Genomic DNA, 12,116 nt, shown 5'->3' with positions numbered 1-12,116 from the left:
GAAACACTTAGCACGCTTTTCAGGTTCAAAACAAGGGAACCATGTTTTTGTGTATTACGTCATCGCCAGGAACCAAAACATTGTTGGCCAACGTCACGGCATGTTAGTTCACTGCTTTTCAACTGCTTTTACAAAGAAGACACACTAATCCCATCAGACCAATCACTGTTTGTTTGTGGTCGAAAGAAAAAAAAACATTACGTTTTAACCACTAATGTCGAATAGTTCAGCCAACCGTGTTAAAGAAAACCAAGCGATCAAATATCATGTCTATATCAAAGAAGCAGCTCTTAATCCACGTTCATTCATTCTAATAGTAATAATTCCTGTTTAAATGTACACTGGACGTAACGTGCATCACGTGGACTTGTGTAATTGTGTAGTGCGTTCAACCGTGTAAATTGATAAAGACATTATATCTGACAATTACATAACATTGGACGTGGTAGTTATATCAGTATTAACTAGGGGGTGATAGGTAACACAACTCACAACTGAGCAAATGTAACCGACAGTCAGCGGATGTTCCCTCAGAGCGCGCGGGCTTATGGGTAATGTAAGGTGCGGGCAGCACAACACGCTGGAGACTGGTGGTGAAAAAATAGCTTCCGCCGTTCCGTCAGCTGGCGAGGTTAAATGTTTTGTGTGTGTACACTGTTAGCATGTTGAATACTTGTTTCTGTCGTGTTATGCAAGAGTAACAAGGTAACTACGTCGGCGCTGCTCGTCCAGTCCTTTGATAATAGCAACATGAGTCTGAACGAGCATTCACTGCAAGCACTGTCCTGGAGGAAGCTGTACCTGAGTCGGGCTAAACTGAAGGCTTCTAGTCGGACATCAGCTCTGCTTTCTGGATTTGCTATGGTAACACTGTCTTCAAACCATCCTCTTACATCTCCTGTACTTTAATCAGTTATATCACACAGTTTTTGCATTCGTATAAAGTTATTTCCTGTTCTCTTCCTGTTCCTTCTTTACAGGTGGCTATGGTGGAAGTGCAACTGGACAACAGCTATCCATACCCGCCTGCCCTCCTCATTGCCTTCAGTGCCTGCACCACTGTGCTTGTGGCGGTTCACCTGTTCGCTCTGATGGTCAGCACCTGCATTTTGCCCAATATAGAAGCTGTCAGTAATGTCCACAACCTTAACTCTGTGAAGGAGTCTCCACATGAGCGAATGCACCGACACATTGAACTGGCATGGGCTTTTTCTACAGTTATTGGTACTTTGCTCTTCCTGGCCGAGGTGGTTCTACTCTGCTGGGTCAAATTTTTGCCTATTAAGCCCAACAAGTCCAGCAATAACACAATTTCATCTGGTGTGGCTGCTGCTATTACCTCCACCTCTATCATGGTCCCCTTTGGTTTGGTCTTCATAGTCTTTGCTGTGCATTTCTACCGCTCCTTGGTCAGCCACAAGACTGACAGACAGTTTCAGGAGCTGGAGGAGCTATCTAATCTCACCAGGCTACAAAATGAGCTGGACAACAGAGGGGAATCTTCCATCTTGCAGTCTCCAAGCTCACATTTCCCATAGACAAGTATGGTGGATACGCATCTATGGTGGAACTCTGACTCCTTGGGATTTGTCCAAGTCAGAAGCCACATGATTGGCTTCTAATTTTTTACAGGAATGAATATATCTCACCTCTTTGTTGTGAAATTTACTTTTGTGAAAAGAATTTGTATTTTTTAGAAAACATGTTTCATCAACTGTGAACTCACAAATCTGCCATAGTGCATGTAACTTGAAATTGGAAAGTCTTAACTGTGATAGTTGCTTGATTTATCTCTAACATTATGGCAGAGACATCTGAACAATAACTTGGAATCCTGTCTGTTGCCTGCTGCATTTATTTACCCATTTGTCAGTGAACACTGCATTTGTTAATATGTATTACCTTGTGTTTTGTAAAAATATTTAACCCTACTTATTCACTGTGTACATGAGTTCTTGTAATGTTCACCATTTGCATATGTAATGCCTGCTGTTTTTCGTAGACTGACTCAACAGCTACCAAAACTACAGTATTATCAGAGAATATTTGCTGACATCTGTAGCACAGGATGTGGTGTTAAAATAAACACTTTTTTATCAAGTGGCATTGAAAGTTTCATCAAAAATGATTTGGATGTACTGCACATTGTCAATGCAACTTACTTGCAATCATTGACACAGATTAACCAATGCTAATTTGCAAATGCAACATTTTAAGTTAATGAGTAGACATACTAATCACCATCAAATTATCCTTATGCTGGGTAACCAGCTGAGCCAGTCCTGTCTAATGGTGAATTTACATTTCTCCTCTTGACACTTTTATTTTTACACATACTGCACATTCACATTTTGACCTTTGAGGAATACTTTCATTTTGTTCATTTTGTAAAGCCTGAGCACTCCACTTTTCTCACATATTCTGAATTAGCATGTTGCTTTCATCATCCACTCTTAGAGTACCGATGGAGTGCTTTTCAATCAAACTGATGTTTATTCAGGTTTCACTTAACAACAATTTAGAGAAACTAATCAATCTGAGTTAGCAGTCTGTACTCGTGGAGGTAGATGTCCAGATGTGGTTGGAGGTTAAGGTAGTGGGATGTTTATAAGTGCTATCTTGTCATTATCTTATCATGTAGGTACAGATATCCCATCATAATTAGAGGTTAGTGGGGTGATGAGAGGAGATCCTCTTTCAGGCTGGTGGTTGGAGCTAATATTTTCCTGAATGGTTAGAAACAGTTAACTATGAACAAAACACAGCATCAGAGCATTCTTAGTAAATAATATTGTCAGAATGTGTCGTAGAAAATACAATAAAGGCTAATATTTGATTAGTCCCTATAAGAAAAAAAATTTAGGTATTCCATGTACAATAGTATTTATCATATGACCAGCTTTGATTGTGTGTTTACATTGGTATGAAGAAGATCTAATGTAGTGAATCCAGTAATTAGGTATATCATTTGGTATTTTTCTTCTTGTATGCATTAGATGATGTTTTAGGAACCCTCTGATTGAACTGTTCTATTATGTGATAATGAGAGTTAGCAGCAAGCCTTTATTATTATGACATTAATAGTGTTTAATTGCCTGTGTTGGTAGTAAACTGGATGTTAAATTATATCAATTATTATTTTCAACTAATTTGAAATATCGATAATGTTTTTTGTTTGCTCCACAGATAAGAACAAATTTTTTGGGTGTAAATAATTTGACAAAATTGAACATGCTGAATGCCATCATGCCATTTATTTTCTTTTTTTTATTCTTAGTCTTAGTGAGTGTGTGGTCAAGTGGACACTTGCTGTTGATCCTCTTCTTGTTGTTCTTCAACAATCAAGGTCAAGGCGATTAAGGTAAGCTGACTGGGCTTCCCTTAAAACCAACTGCATGTCCACCAGGTGTAGCTTGAAAACAAAAAGATATATTCATATTTTAATAGCCAATATTGCATTGGAAAAGTGCTTTGTTGGCCATAATTATTTGACAGTGCAGTGGTGACAGACTCTTGTAAACACAGTAAAATGTGTGGCTGTAAAAGTATCCACTGTCAAAATGTTGTACCTGTGGAATTGGATACTTGTTTGGTGTTGGTGCTTCATCCCTCCCAAAATCAGAGAGGGTCCCACATTTTGCTATTCCATCCACCCAGAAACCTTCGTAAAGCTGGCCTTTGTCAGAATAGTAGAACTTTCCATTACCGTTCTTCTTGCCATCTCGCCAGGTGCCTTCATACCAATTTCCATTTGCTTGGACACAAGTTGGAAAGTCATGTTAAAATTCACCATCTTGCCTCACTAAACTATAATATATAATAAAAATGTATGTAAAGCAAAGTGCCCTTACCAAATCGAATGATTCCCTGTCCATGAGTCTTATCCTTCATCCACTCTCCCTCATAGATATCTCCACTCTCATAGTACATCCTTCCCCAGCCACTCCGATGGTCCTCATTCCACTCTCCCTCATAAACTGCTGAGCTATTGTAGAAGTACGTCCCATATCCCTAAAGAGATAGAAAAGGATGCAAAATATATCATAGTGTACATACACGTGTTACAGTGTGCATGTATAACAGTATATCAATTAACTACATACATGCTTCTTTCCATTTTTCCATCCTCCACAGTATTTCCTTGCATACTCCTTTGCTTCTGGGAGTTTAACACTGTAGGTACCGTATCCATCACGTTTTCCAAATTTCCACTCTCCATTATAAATGGCACCAGACTTCTTCCAAACCTGAGTTCCCTTCCCTTGAAAAAAATAATAAGCACACATTTAAGGTATAGTGTAGCCAAAGTGTGTTCGTAACTAGGCCTTCACAAATTTCTCAGTAGCTTAGTGGAAGCTCACACTAAACAGTATCTCACCATGCTTCTTGCTGTCCTGCCACTCTCCAGTGTATGCATTTCCATTGACCGAGAAAACTGTGCTCCGCAGTCCACATTTCTGTGACTTAATATCCAACAATGTTGAGAATGGCTGATTTTTCTGAGATGTTTTAATATATGGCATGGCTGGGGCAAAACCCTGTAACAAAAATAACACGTCACACCCATGAAGCTATACAGCTCATTGTTCTCCTTATATTAACAATCCCATTACAAAAGGAGAAAAACTCTACATTGCCCCTCTTTCAATGCAGGAGATCCAAGGAATGTGTACACAAATGCAAAATATTTTACTAAATACAAAAAATCTTGGACAAAAACATCACAAAACCTATTCTTTATGTATCATACATATTTTTAGAATGTTTTTATTATTAAGTCATGCAAAAACAAGAAAATAGGATACAAACAAATGAACCCATATTTAGGATAATGTTTAATTTATTTAAATTAGCAAGATGGCTACAAGGCCATCTAAATTAATGCTAGCTGTTTAGCTAGCTAGGACTACTTAACGTTATACAGTGTAACTTTACACCGGCAAAGGTAGGATGTCAAACACGCATTCAAAGGAAAGTACTTGTACCTTAACGATGTGTCCAAGCGGATGACTTACTTAAACTCAATCCGCTTGTACACTCAGGCCATGTAGCTACCGAATAAATTAAGAAAACAGACAGCTAGCTAGCAGTATAAACTTTACTAGGTTAGCTGGTGTCCACAACCGAGAAAGCCGAGCATTTGTTGTATCCTAGCAACAGAATTGTGTACTGTAGTTGGTGCAGTGTAAATTAAAATAAAGTCAATTTAAAAATTAGAGTTAAATGTGTCTGAGAGACCCAGGCGATGCCTAAGTCATTTTTTATTTATTTGGTAAAAATGTTTATTTACTTGAGTGTGCTCTCTTTCAACCACAGCGGTTGTCCGGACAGTGTTTTACGATGTGCGCATGCTCCGTGCAGCCCAGTTAAAAAAGCGGTCTGAGTGGACAGTGTGAGGAGAGACTCGGGGTGGAACCTTGTGAAGCCGTCCTCTTCTCTGCATCAGCTGCTGTACACTATGTCCAAACCGAAGTTTCAGACGGAGTGGGAGGAAATTGACGAGGAATATCAACAGTTACAGGTGACATATAAAACTAAAACGAGTACGTAATCTATGGTAGATTGCTAGCTTTAGCTTGTTGTGGATGGCACTGACAGCCGATACTCTAGTGGCTACGTTAGTTTGGACGGCTCCTTCCTATTCGCCATTCATTCTCAGCCGAGCCGTAAACGCAGCATTGGGCCAATAACTGCGCTGTTGGTAGCAAAACCCGAGGGGTGGAAAATGTTTCACTGGACGTTTATCATCTTTGACTTTACTCTTGACACATCCCTGTGTTACAACCGCTAACGTTAGCAGCAGGTTGCTTGCCTTGCTGCTAGTGTGTTATACGGCTAAAGAGCAGCTACAGTAACTTAGCTAACCACACAGTGCACTACTGTGCGATTGATTAATGTGTTAAATTGTTTCTACAAAAGTTACTTATAGGTCGTAAAGCTAACTTCACGTGTTTGTTATTATAGTTTTGCCTGTGGAAATCATTTTGAAGTCTGTGAATGCATCATCATGCATCATTACCACGCTAGCTCACGTTCGCTAGCTGGCTAACTTGATACTACAATATAAGTAGTCGATAATAGGACTTTGAGGTATACTACAGCATCGTGTGGTCTGTGGTGTTGTGGCACGACCCCCCAATGCCGGTATCAGACAAGTCAGGACCTGGACCTGTGATGCCATCAAAATTTAAAATCTGGAGCTACTCCTTAGGGAAATGTGATGAAGGTGACTGTCAACTGTCATGGGACTTTCTTAAATGAAGCTTACATGTTCTGATGAACAAATAATGAAACGGTCTCCTATTCATAGTCAGTTGGTTCCTTCCAGATTGTATAGTTTTACATCTGTGGCATTTCAGGTTCAAGTCCTAACTCTGGGGTTTGAGGAGAAACTGTCATGTACATAATGTTGATTGACCTTTAACACATCCCTGTAATTGGTCACGTACATGGTAACATTATTGATATGAAAAAAAAAACTGTCATGTGACAGACATACATAGATAACACAGTCACTAGTGTGATTAGTTGTCTGTTTGCTTTTCCCCTCTGAAAGGTCAGGACCTGGTACTGCTTTTTGCAGGTTGTTTCTAACCTTAAAGCATGGGTTGCACAAGGACACAACAGCCAAGCAATAGATCCTGTACTGAGTTCATAGCCTCCATCAGACATTTCCCAGAGTCCAGTTTTGTAGCCAGTATTTTTTTCATTTTATTTTACTTTTGGGATTTGTAACAGATAAAATTCAGTTTGCACTGTCCAAGATGGTGTGCTTTGTGTACATTTAAATGGCACTCCGCTAAACACATTCTCAAGCAGGCCTACAATGGAGATGACAAGAAAGTTGCAGTAGCTTACAAAACATCTTTTGTTCAAGCCACTTCTCCCATTGTCATGACGAAATGAAACTTAAATCGTTAAAAATGTAAGAGGTAATGTTAAGGTCTGTGGGCGATGTTCAAATCATATTTTGTGGGGGGTGGGAATGTGTTCCTTACCTCAGACCACAGGATTATCTCTGCTGACGGTGCGTCCTCATCTCCGCACACTCAGCCCAGTCCAAAAAACTGGGGACAGTGCTGCTGAAAGCTGTGGTCTGATCTACCAGCATAAATGCATGTAAACTGGAATATATATTTCACCATATAATACAGTGTCATGGGCTGTTTGTGTTCAGACTGAAAGGTCAAACAAGATTTCACAGGGTGAAGCATTACCAACTCCCCTGAATAGAGACTCTGTTCGCCAAGTGGTTTCTGTGGAATATGACACATTTCTGTATTAGCTGAAATCACCCATCATCAGTGCTTTGTGATATTATGTGGACACGTTTGTAAATGCATTTCTCTGTAATTTGCAGAAAGGCACATTTGCGTGTCTTATTGCCCATCAGCAGACTTTCCTATGCTCACTTTGTGTGTTTGTTTTGATCACTAGGAAACTCACAAAATATACAGACAAAAACTCGAGGAGCTCACCAATCTTCAGGCAACATGCAGCAGCGCCATCAGTAAACAGAGAAAATGCCTAAAAGACCTAAGGCACAACTTGACCAAGTAAGTGTTCTTTGATCAGGACAGAGCCCTCCATGTTTCTTCTCTGTTTGTGTTCACAGTCAGTACACTGATCTATCACATGCTCCCATGTACTGGACAGGTTGTGGAAAGTGTGCATGAAGGCTGATATTTTGTCAGCACTCAAGGAAATTGTTGTGCAGCCCAGTCAGCAAGGAGAGGAAACCTTTTACGATTACCGTTTTTGGGAATGAGAAGTAGTAGGGGCAGAGTAAATGGTTAAATTATTATTTCAAGAGCTAAGATATTCCTCCTCCTCTTGTTTGCTTCTCCGTTCATGATCATTTTGTCTTTTCTTGGTAGGTGCGCACGAACATGTGACGAGAAAGAATTGGGGCTAATAACGGACATCAAAACACAAATCAAAGATAAAGAAAATGTGTTCTTTGATATGGAAGCATATTTGCCAAAGAAAAACGGGTCAGTACTTTTTTGTCGACAATTCGCTCAACATCACAGACAGTGACTTTTATTTCTAAAAAAAGTATTTTCTTGTGTGTGTGTCTGTGTGTGTGTGTGTGCTTTCAGGCTGTACCTGAATTTGGTCCTGGGAAACGTGAACGTAACGCTCCTCAGCAACCAGGCAAAGTATGTGAAGTATTCAGCCTTGAGGACAGTATGAAAAGACAGGGTTAGCCTCTGGATTTGTGTGTTTGTTGTCCGCTCCTCATCCTCTTGTTGTCCTCCATTTATTCACATAGATTTGCCTACAAAGACGAGTATGAGAAGTTCAAGCTCTATATGACAATAATCCTGATGTTTGGGGCAATAACCTGCCTCTTCTTTCTCAACTGTCGGTGAGATGACTGTTTCCCCCTCAATCGTTGTTGTTGTCGACTTATTAGAATCTAAAGAGTGGCTCACTGTTTTATCTCCTCTATTTTGTTTAGAGTCACTGATGAAATCTTCAACTTTTTACTGGTGTGGTATTACTGCACGTTGACCATAAGGGAAAGCATCCTCATGAGCAATGGCTCCAGGTGTGTTGTGACCTCAGTCCAGAGACAGAGTATACATTTTTAACTCCGTTTCAGTGCTTTTTATTTCTTCTTCTCTTCCTTTACTCTTCTTATGCTTTTCAGGATCAAAGGTTGGTGGGTGTCTCACCATTACGTATCCACCTTTCTGTCAGGTGTGATGCTCACATGGTGAGTTTTTGTCCTTGATTTCACAGCGTCACATTGTTTCAGCAATCATATTTGAACTTTTGTACAAACAGGTTAGCGCCTCCTAAGGACTTCAGGCTCTTCATTCAGTCTTTGTTTAAACTTTGTGTCTTTTCACAGGCCGGAGGGGCCCATGTATCAGATGTTCAGAAGCCAGTTCCTTGCTTTCTCCATATATCAAAGTAAGAAATTCATCTGTTTACTGGACTTGTTTGTTTGTTTGTGTGGACTCTGAGTTTTAGGTGTCAAAAAAGAAACATTTTGGTTCTGTTCAGATAAGGGTCGGGATTGGATGTATTTTATCAAATCTGCATCCAGTTTTGAATCTTCTCATAGAATCTACTCTAATCTATTTTTTAGCTTAACTAAACATGAGCTGGTTGCATTGGCACCAACATGTGGTTTGTCCTTAAAACGCAGCAGTAACTTTTTCCTTTGGTGTGACGCACAGAGTTGAAACAGTGAACATAGTCCCTCTTTTGTTGTGAGTACTTTGTAGAAAAAAAATTGCATTTCACAGGTTTTTTGTTGACTTTGGTCACGTGTCGCCACTCTTTGTTACATTTGAGGCGCTCAGCCATGTGCTGTCAGTCCAGTAAATAAGGAGATTTGTTTTTGCTTGAAAAATGTCAAGGGCACGATCACCTGCAACACAGTGTGATTAAATGCAGTGTAAACATGTTCAGAGGAAGTGAACACCAGGGAAGGTGACTCAACCTTCCTCATACTCGTAACTGACACTAAAGGCACTATTTCAATGGATGTAATTAGATATGAAGGATCTTGATGAATGAAGATCTTCTTCATTTAGGACATGAATCATGTTTCTTCAATCAAGTTGAAATTTTAGCGTGAATCATCTGTCGATCAAATTTGTTACACTGTAGATGCTTCACCGCCAGCCTGCTAACATCAGTTGCATTTATAATATGAAAAAAAGTTCTTGTTTGAAAAAAAAATGTCTTCTCACCAGAATAGAGAAGTGAAGTCATTTCACACGCTGGTGGTTACAGTCATTGCCTGGTAAATCACATGTAGACGCATGATGTGACAGCTAGTTTTGGTCTGGTTTTGGCTGATAAGTCAAATGTTTAAACAGACAGATGTTCATTAAAAAAAAAAAAAAACACCTGACAAATTCAGCTTAAACTGAGACAATGTGGCTCTTGTTTTGTTTTAGAGGACAGAATGACCCCATTTCAGTGTGCAAAGCTTCACATCACGGGGCTGCTATTGACTTTTTGTTTGTTGTGTTTTTTATTCCATTTTATAGGTTGGTAACCGGTGATAAGCTGATGCTAGTCCTCAAAAATAATTTTCCTTTCCAGCACTGAGACACAAGCTAGAACACCTGAACCTAATTGATCTGTCCTGTAATCTACCGTCCATTTGTCCTCCAGGCTTTGTCCAGTTCCTCCAGTATTACTACCAGAGCGGCTGCTTATACAGGCTGCGAGCTTTGGGGGAGAGAAATCAGCTGGACCTCACAGTGGGTAAGCTATTTTTGGTGGTAGTCATTTCAATCGTTTGAACTCTAGAGCCATCTGCAACACCATGTCTGGAAAAAATAGGGTAAAGGTGAGAGATGGAGGCAGCTGTAAACATCAGTGTGCTGCCACGCAGATGTCAGAGTAACTTGAGTAAGGCCTCGCTGTGCACTAACAACAACAGTGTAGTATTCTGTATCGTGTTGTCCTGAGGTCACTGTTACAGTTTTGTGTCTCCGCAGAGGGATTTCAGTCGTGGATGTGGAGAGGCCTCACTTTTCTTTTGCCATTCCTCTTTTTTGGCCATGTAAGTCAAAACCTAACTTTCCTTTTTTTTATATACATATACGATTGTTTAATATCAAACTACAGCTTTATCGCCTTATTCCGAATATTTTAAAAATGCATAAAAAGAGATGCAGTATTTGTAAGAGCACACAAATGTAGCATTTTTGAGAGAGTGTATCAGCCAAGGAGTAACGTGGATCAAAGTGAGATTTGATTGTGCAACCAGAGGATGCGGTGACGTTATGGAAGATAATGAGAGGACGCATTATTCACTTTTTCATCTTCACAGTTTTGGCAGCTGTACAACTCAGTGACTCTGTTTCGCTTGGGAGGACGTGAGGACTGTAAGGAGTGGCAGGTAAGGATCATGGTGGCAGATCCATTACTTAAAGTTTGACAGGCTTCTTTTTTTATATTTGTGAATTTTGCCTGTGAAGGTCATAGTTGGCGATGTGAGTTAAGTCCAAAGATGTGCAGGGAACGTTTGTCTGCATCAGAATCATGCAGCATACGCGTTAACTCGATTTCTTTATTGAAATTACCTATGATAAAGTCTGATGTGGTGTTGGTGAAAGAATTTTATCCCCACCTACTTAACATGTCCAAGCCCTTCCAACATTTCGATATACAGACGTGGCTACAGTTATAAAATGCATGTCATGACTTGTCTTGAAATAAAACACCTTTTTGTTTTTTCCCTTTTTTTTCTTTCAGGTATTTATGCTGGCATTGACTTTTCTCGTTCTATTCCTGGGGAATTTCCTCACCACGTTAAAAGTTGTCCACCAAAAAATTCAGAAAAACCAGGAAAAGGTGCAAAAAAATGACTGAGACAAAAAAAACCTCACTGAAGACACCTCAGATTCTTACAAACGGCCAGTAATTTTTGAAGCAACACGCACAATCGCTTGATAGACTGACCACCAGTGCGATCAGGCCGGGAGTAGACGGTGCTGAAAGCCACTGTTTCTCTCATGCTTTGATGGCGGCGGCGGCAGCAGCGTCCAGCCAAAGTATCTGGCCAACAGGCTTTTTGCTTTCTAATGACTCGTCGTCGATGTTGCTGCACAAGTCGGTCACACCACAAAGATCACCTGATAGATGAACAGTTTGTCGCTTTACCCTGTACATAAAAAAGCGAGTGGAAAGAATGTGTTTTGTTTGGGTGTTTGTGTCAGTGCATGAATCTTGTCGGAGAGCCTTTTGTTCAAATCATATGCAACTAAAAGAGGGCAGGTAGCATCGATCAACAGAATATAGTTTGCCTTTGAAGACCTAAAGTCTGTCATGTACATACTTCATACTTCTGTGAAGTAGTAACGGTCAAACTGTCTCTGGCTTGAACGGAACTGTTCAACTTGGCACTGCACTTCATTTCTTCTTTTTTTTTTATGTGCAGTTCTCAACTCCCCGTTGTGCTATTTCATTGCTGACCAGTATTTTTTTACTAGATTTTTGCTCACGGGGATGACAAATGTAGGTCCACAACCTTAAAAACATAAACCTAAGACTTGACTGCCCAAAATTCCCTTCAGTTTCAGTGTTTTGTCCGTCTGGAGTCAGTGGCAGCTCTGTTTTTGCTGCTTCCTCGACAGAGTCAG

At 40.0% G+C, this 12,116-nt stretch overlaps 3 protein-coding genes across 3 annotated transcripts; 2 read left to right on the top strand and 1 right to left on the bottom strand.

The window, feature by feature from the left end:
- The first annotated feature begins 748 nt into the window (after positions 1 to 748).
- On the top strand, positions 749 to 2,063 carry orai1b (ORAI calcium release-activated calcium modulator 1b). Its single transcript, XM_070924945.1, has 2 exons — positions 749 to 864; positions 981 to 2,063. The coding sequence occupies exons 1-2, from the start codon at positions 751 to 753 to the stop codon at positions 1,536 to 1,538; spliced, it is 672 nt and encodes a 223-aa protein (XP_070781046.1). The 5' UTR covers positions 749 to 750; the 3' UTR covers positions 1,539 to 2,063.
- A 1,217-nt stretch (positions 2,064 to 3,280) lies between these two features.
- On the bottom strand, positions 3,281 to 5,031 carry morn3 (MORN repeat containing 3). The gene is made up of 6 exons (XM_070925220.1): positions 4,986 to 5,031; positions 4,379 to 4,538; positions 4,104 to 4,261; positions 3,852 to 4,011; positions 3,570 to 3,754; positions 3,281 to 3,412 (listed from the first exon to the last, which is right to left on the bottom strand). The coding sequence occupies exons 2-6, from the start codon at positions 4,521 to 4,523 to the stop codon at positions 3,335 to 3,337; spliced, it is 726 nt and encodes a 241-aa protein (XP_070781321.1). The 5' UTR covers positions 4,524 to 4,538; positions 4,986 to 5,031; the 3' UTR covers positions 3,281 to 3,334.
- A 423-nt stretch (positions 5,032 to 5,454) lies between these two features.
- tmem120b (transmembrane protein 120B) lies at positions 5,455 to 11,419 on the top strand. Its single transcript, XM_070924616.1, has 12 exons — positions 5,455 to 5,521; positions 7,438 to 7,556; positions 7,878 to 7,994; positions 8,103 to 8,162; positions 8,276 to 8,371; positions 8,465 to 8,554; positions 8,657 to 8,722; positions 8,861 to 8,922; positions 10,141 to 10,233; positions 10,470 to 10,534; positions 10,805 to 10,873; positions 11,230 to 11,419. Exons 1-12 carry the CDS (start codon positions 5,459 to 5,461, stop codon positions 11,344 to 11,346), a joined length of 1,017 nt encoding a protein of 338 aa, XP_070780717.1. The 5' UTR covers positions 5,455 to 5,458; the 3' UTR covers positions 11,347 to 11,419.
- Positions 11,420 to 12,116: the final 697 nt, after the last annotated feature.

Source organism: Enoplosus armatus, chromosome 18, assembly GCF_043641665.1.
Source record: "Enoplosus armatus isolate fEnoArm2 chromosome 18, fEnoArm2.hap1, whole genome shotgun sequence".
Lineage (NCBI taxonomy): Eukaryota > Metazoa > Chordata > Actinopteri > Centrarchiformes > Enoplosidae > Enoplosus > Enoplosus armatus.
This window is presented reverse-complemented; position numbering and strand designations above follow the sequence as displayed.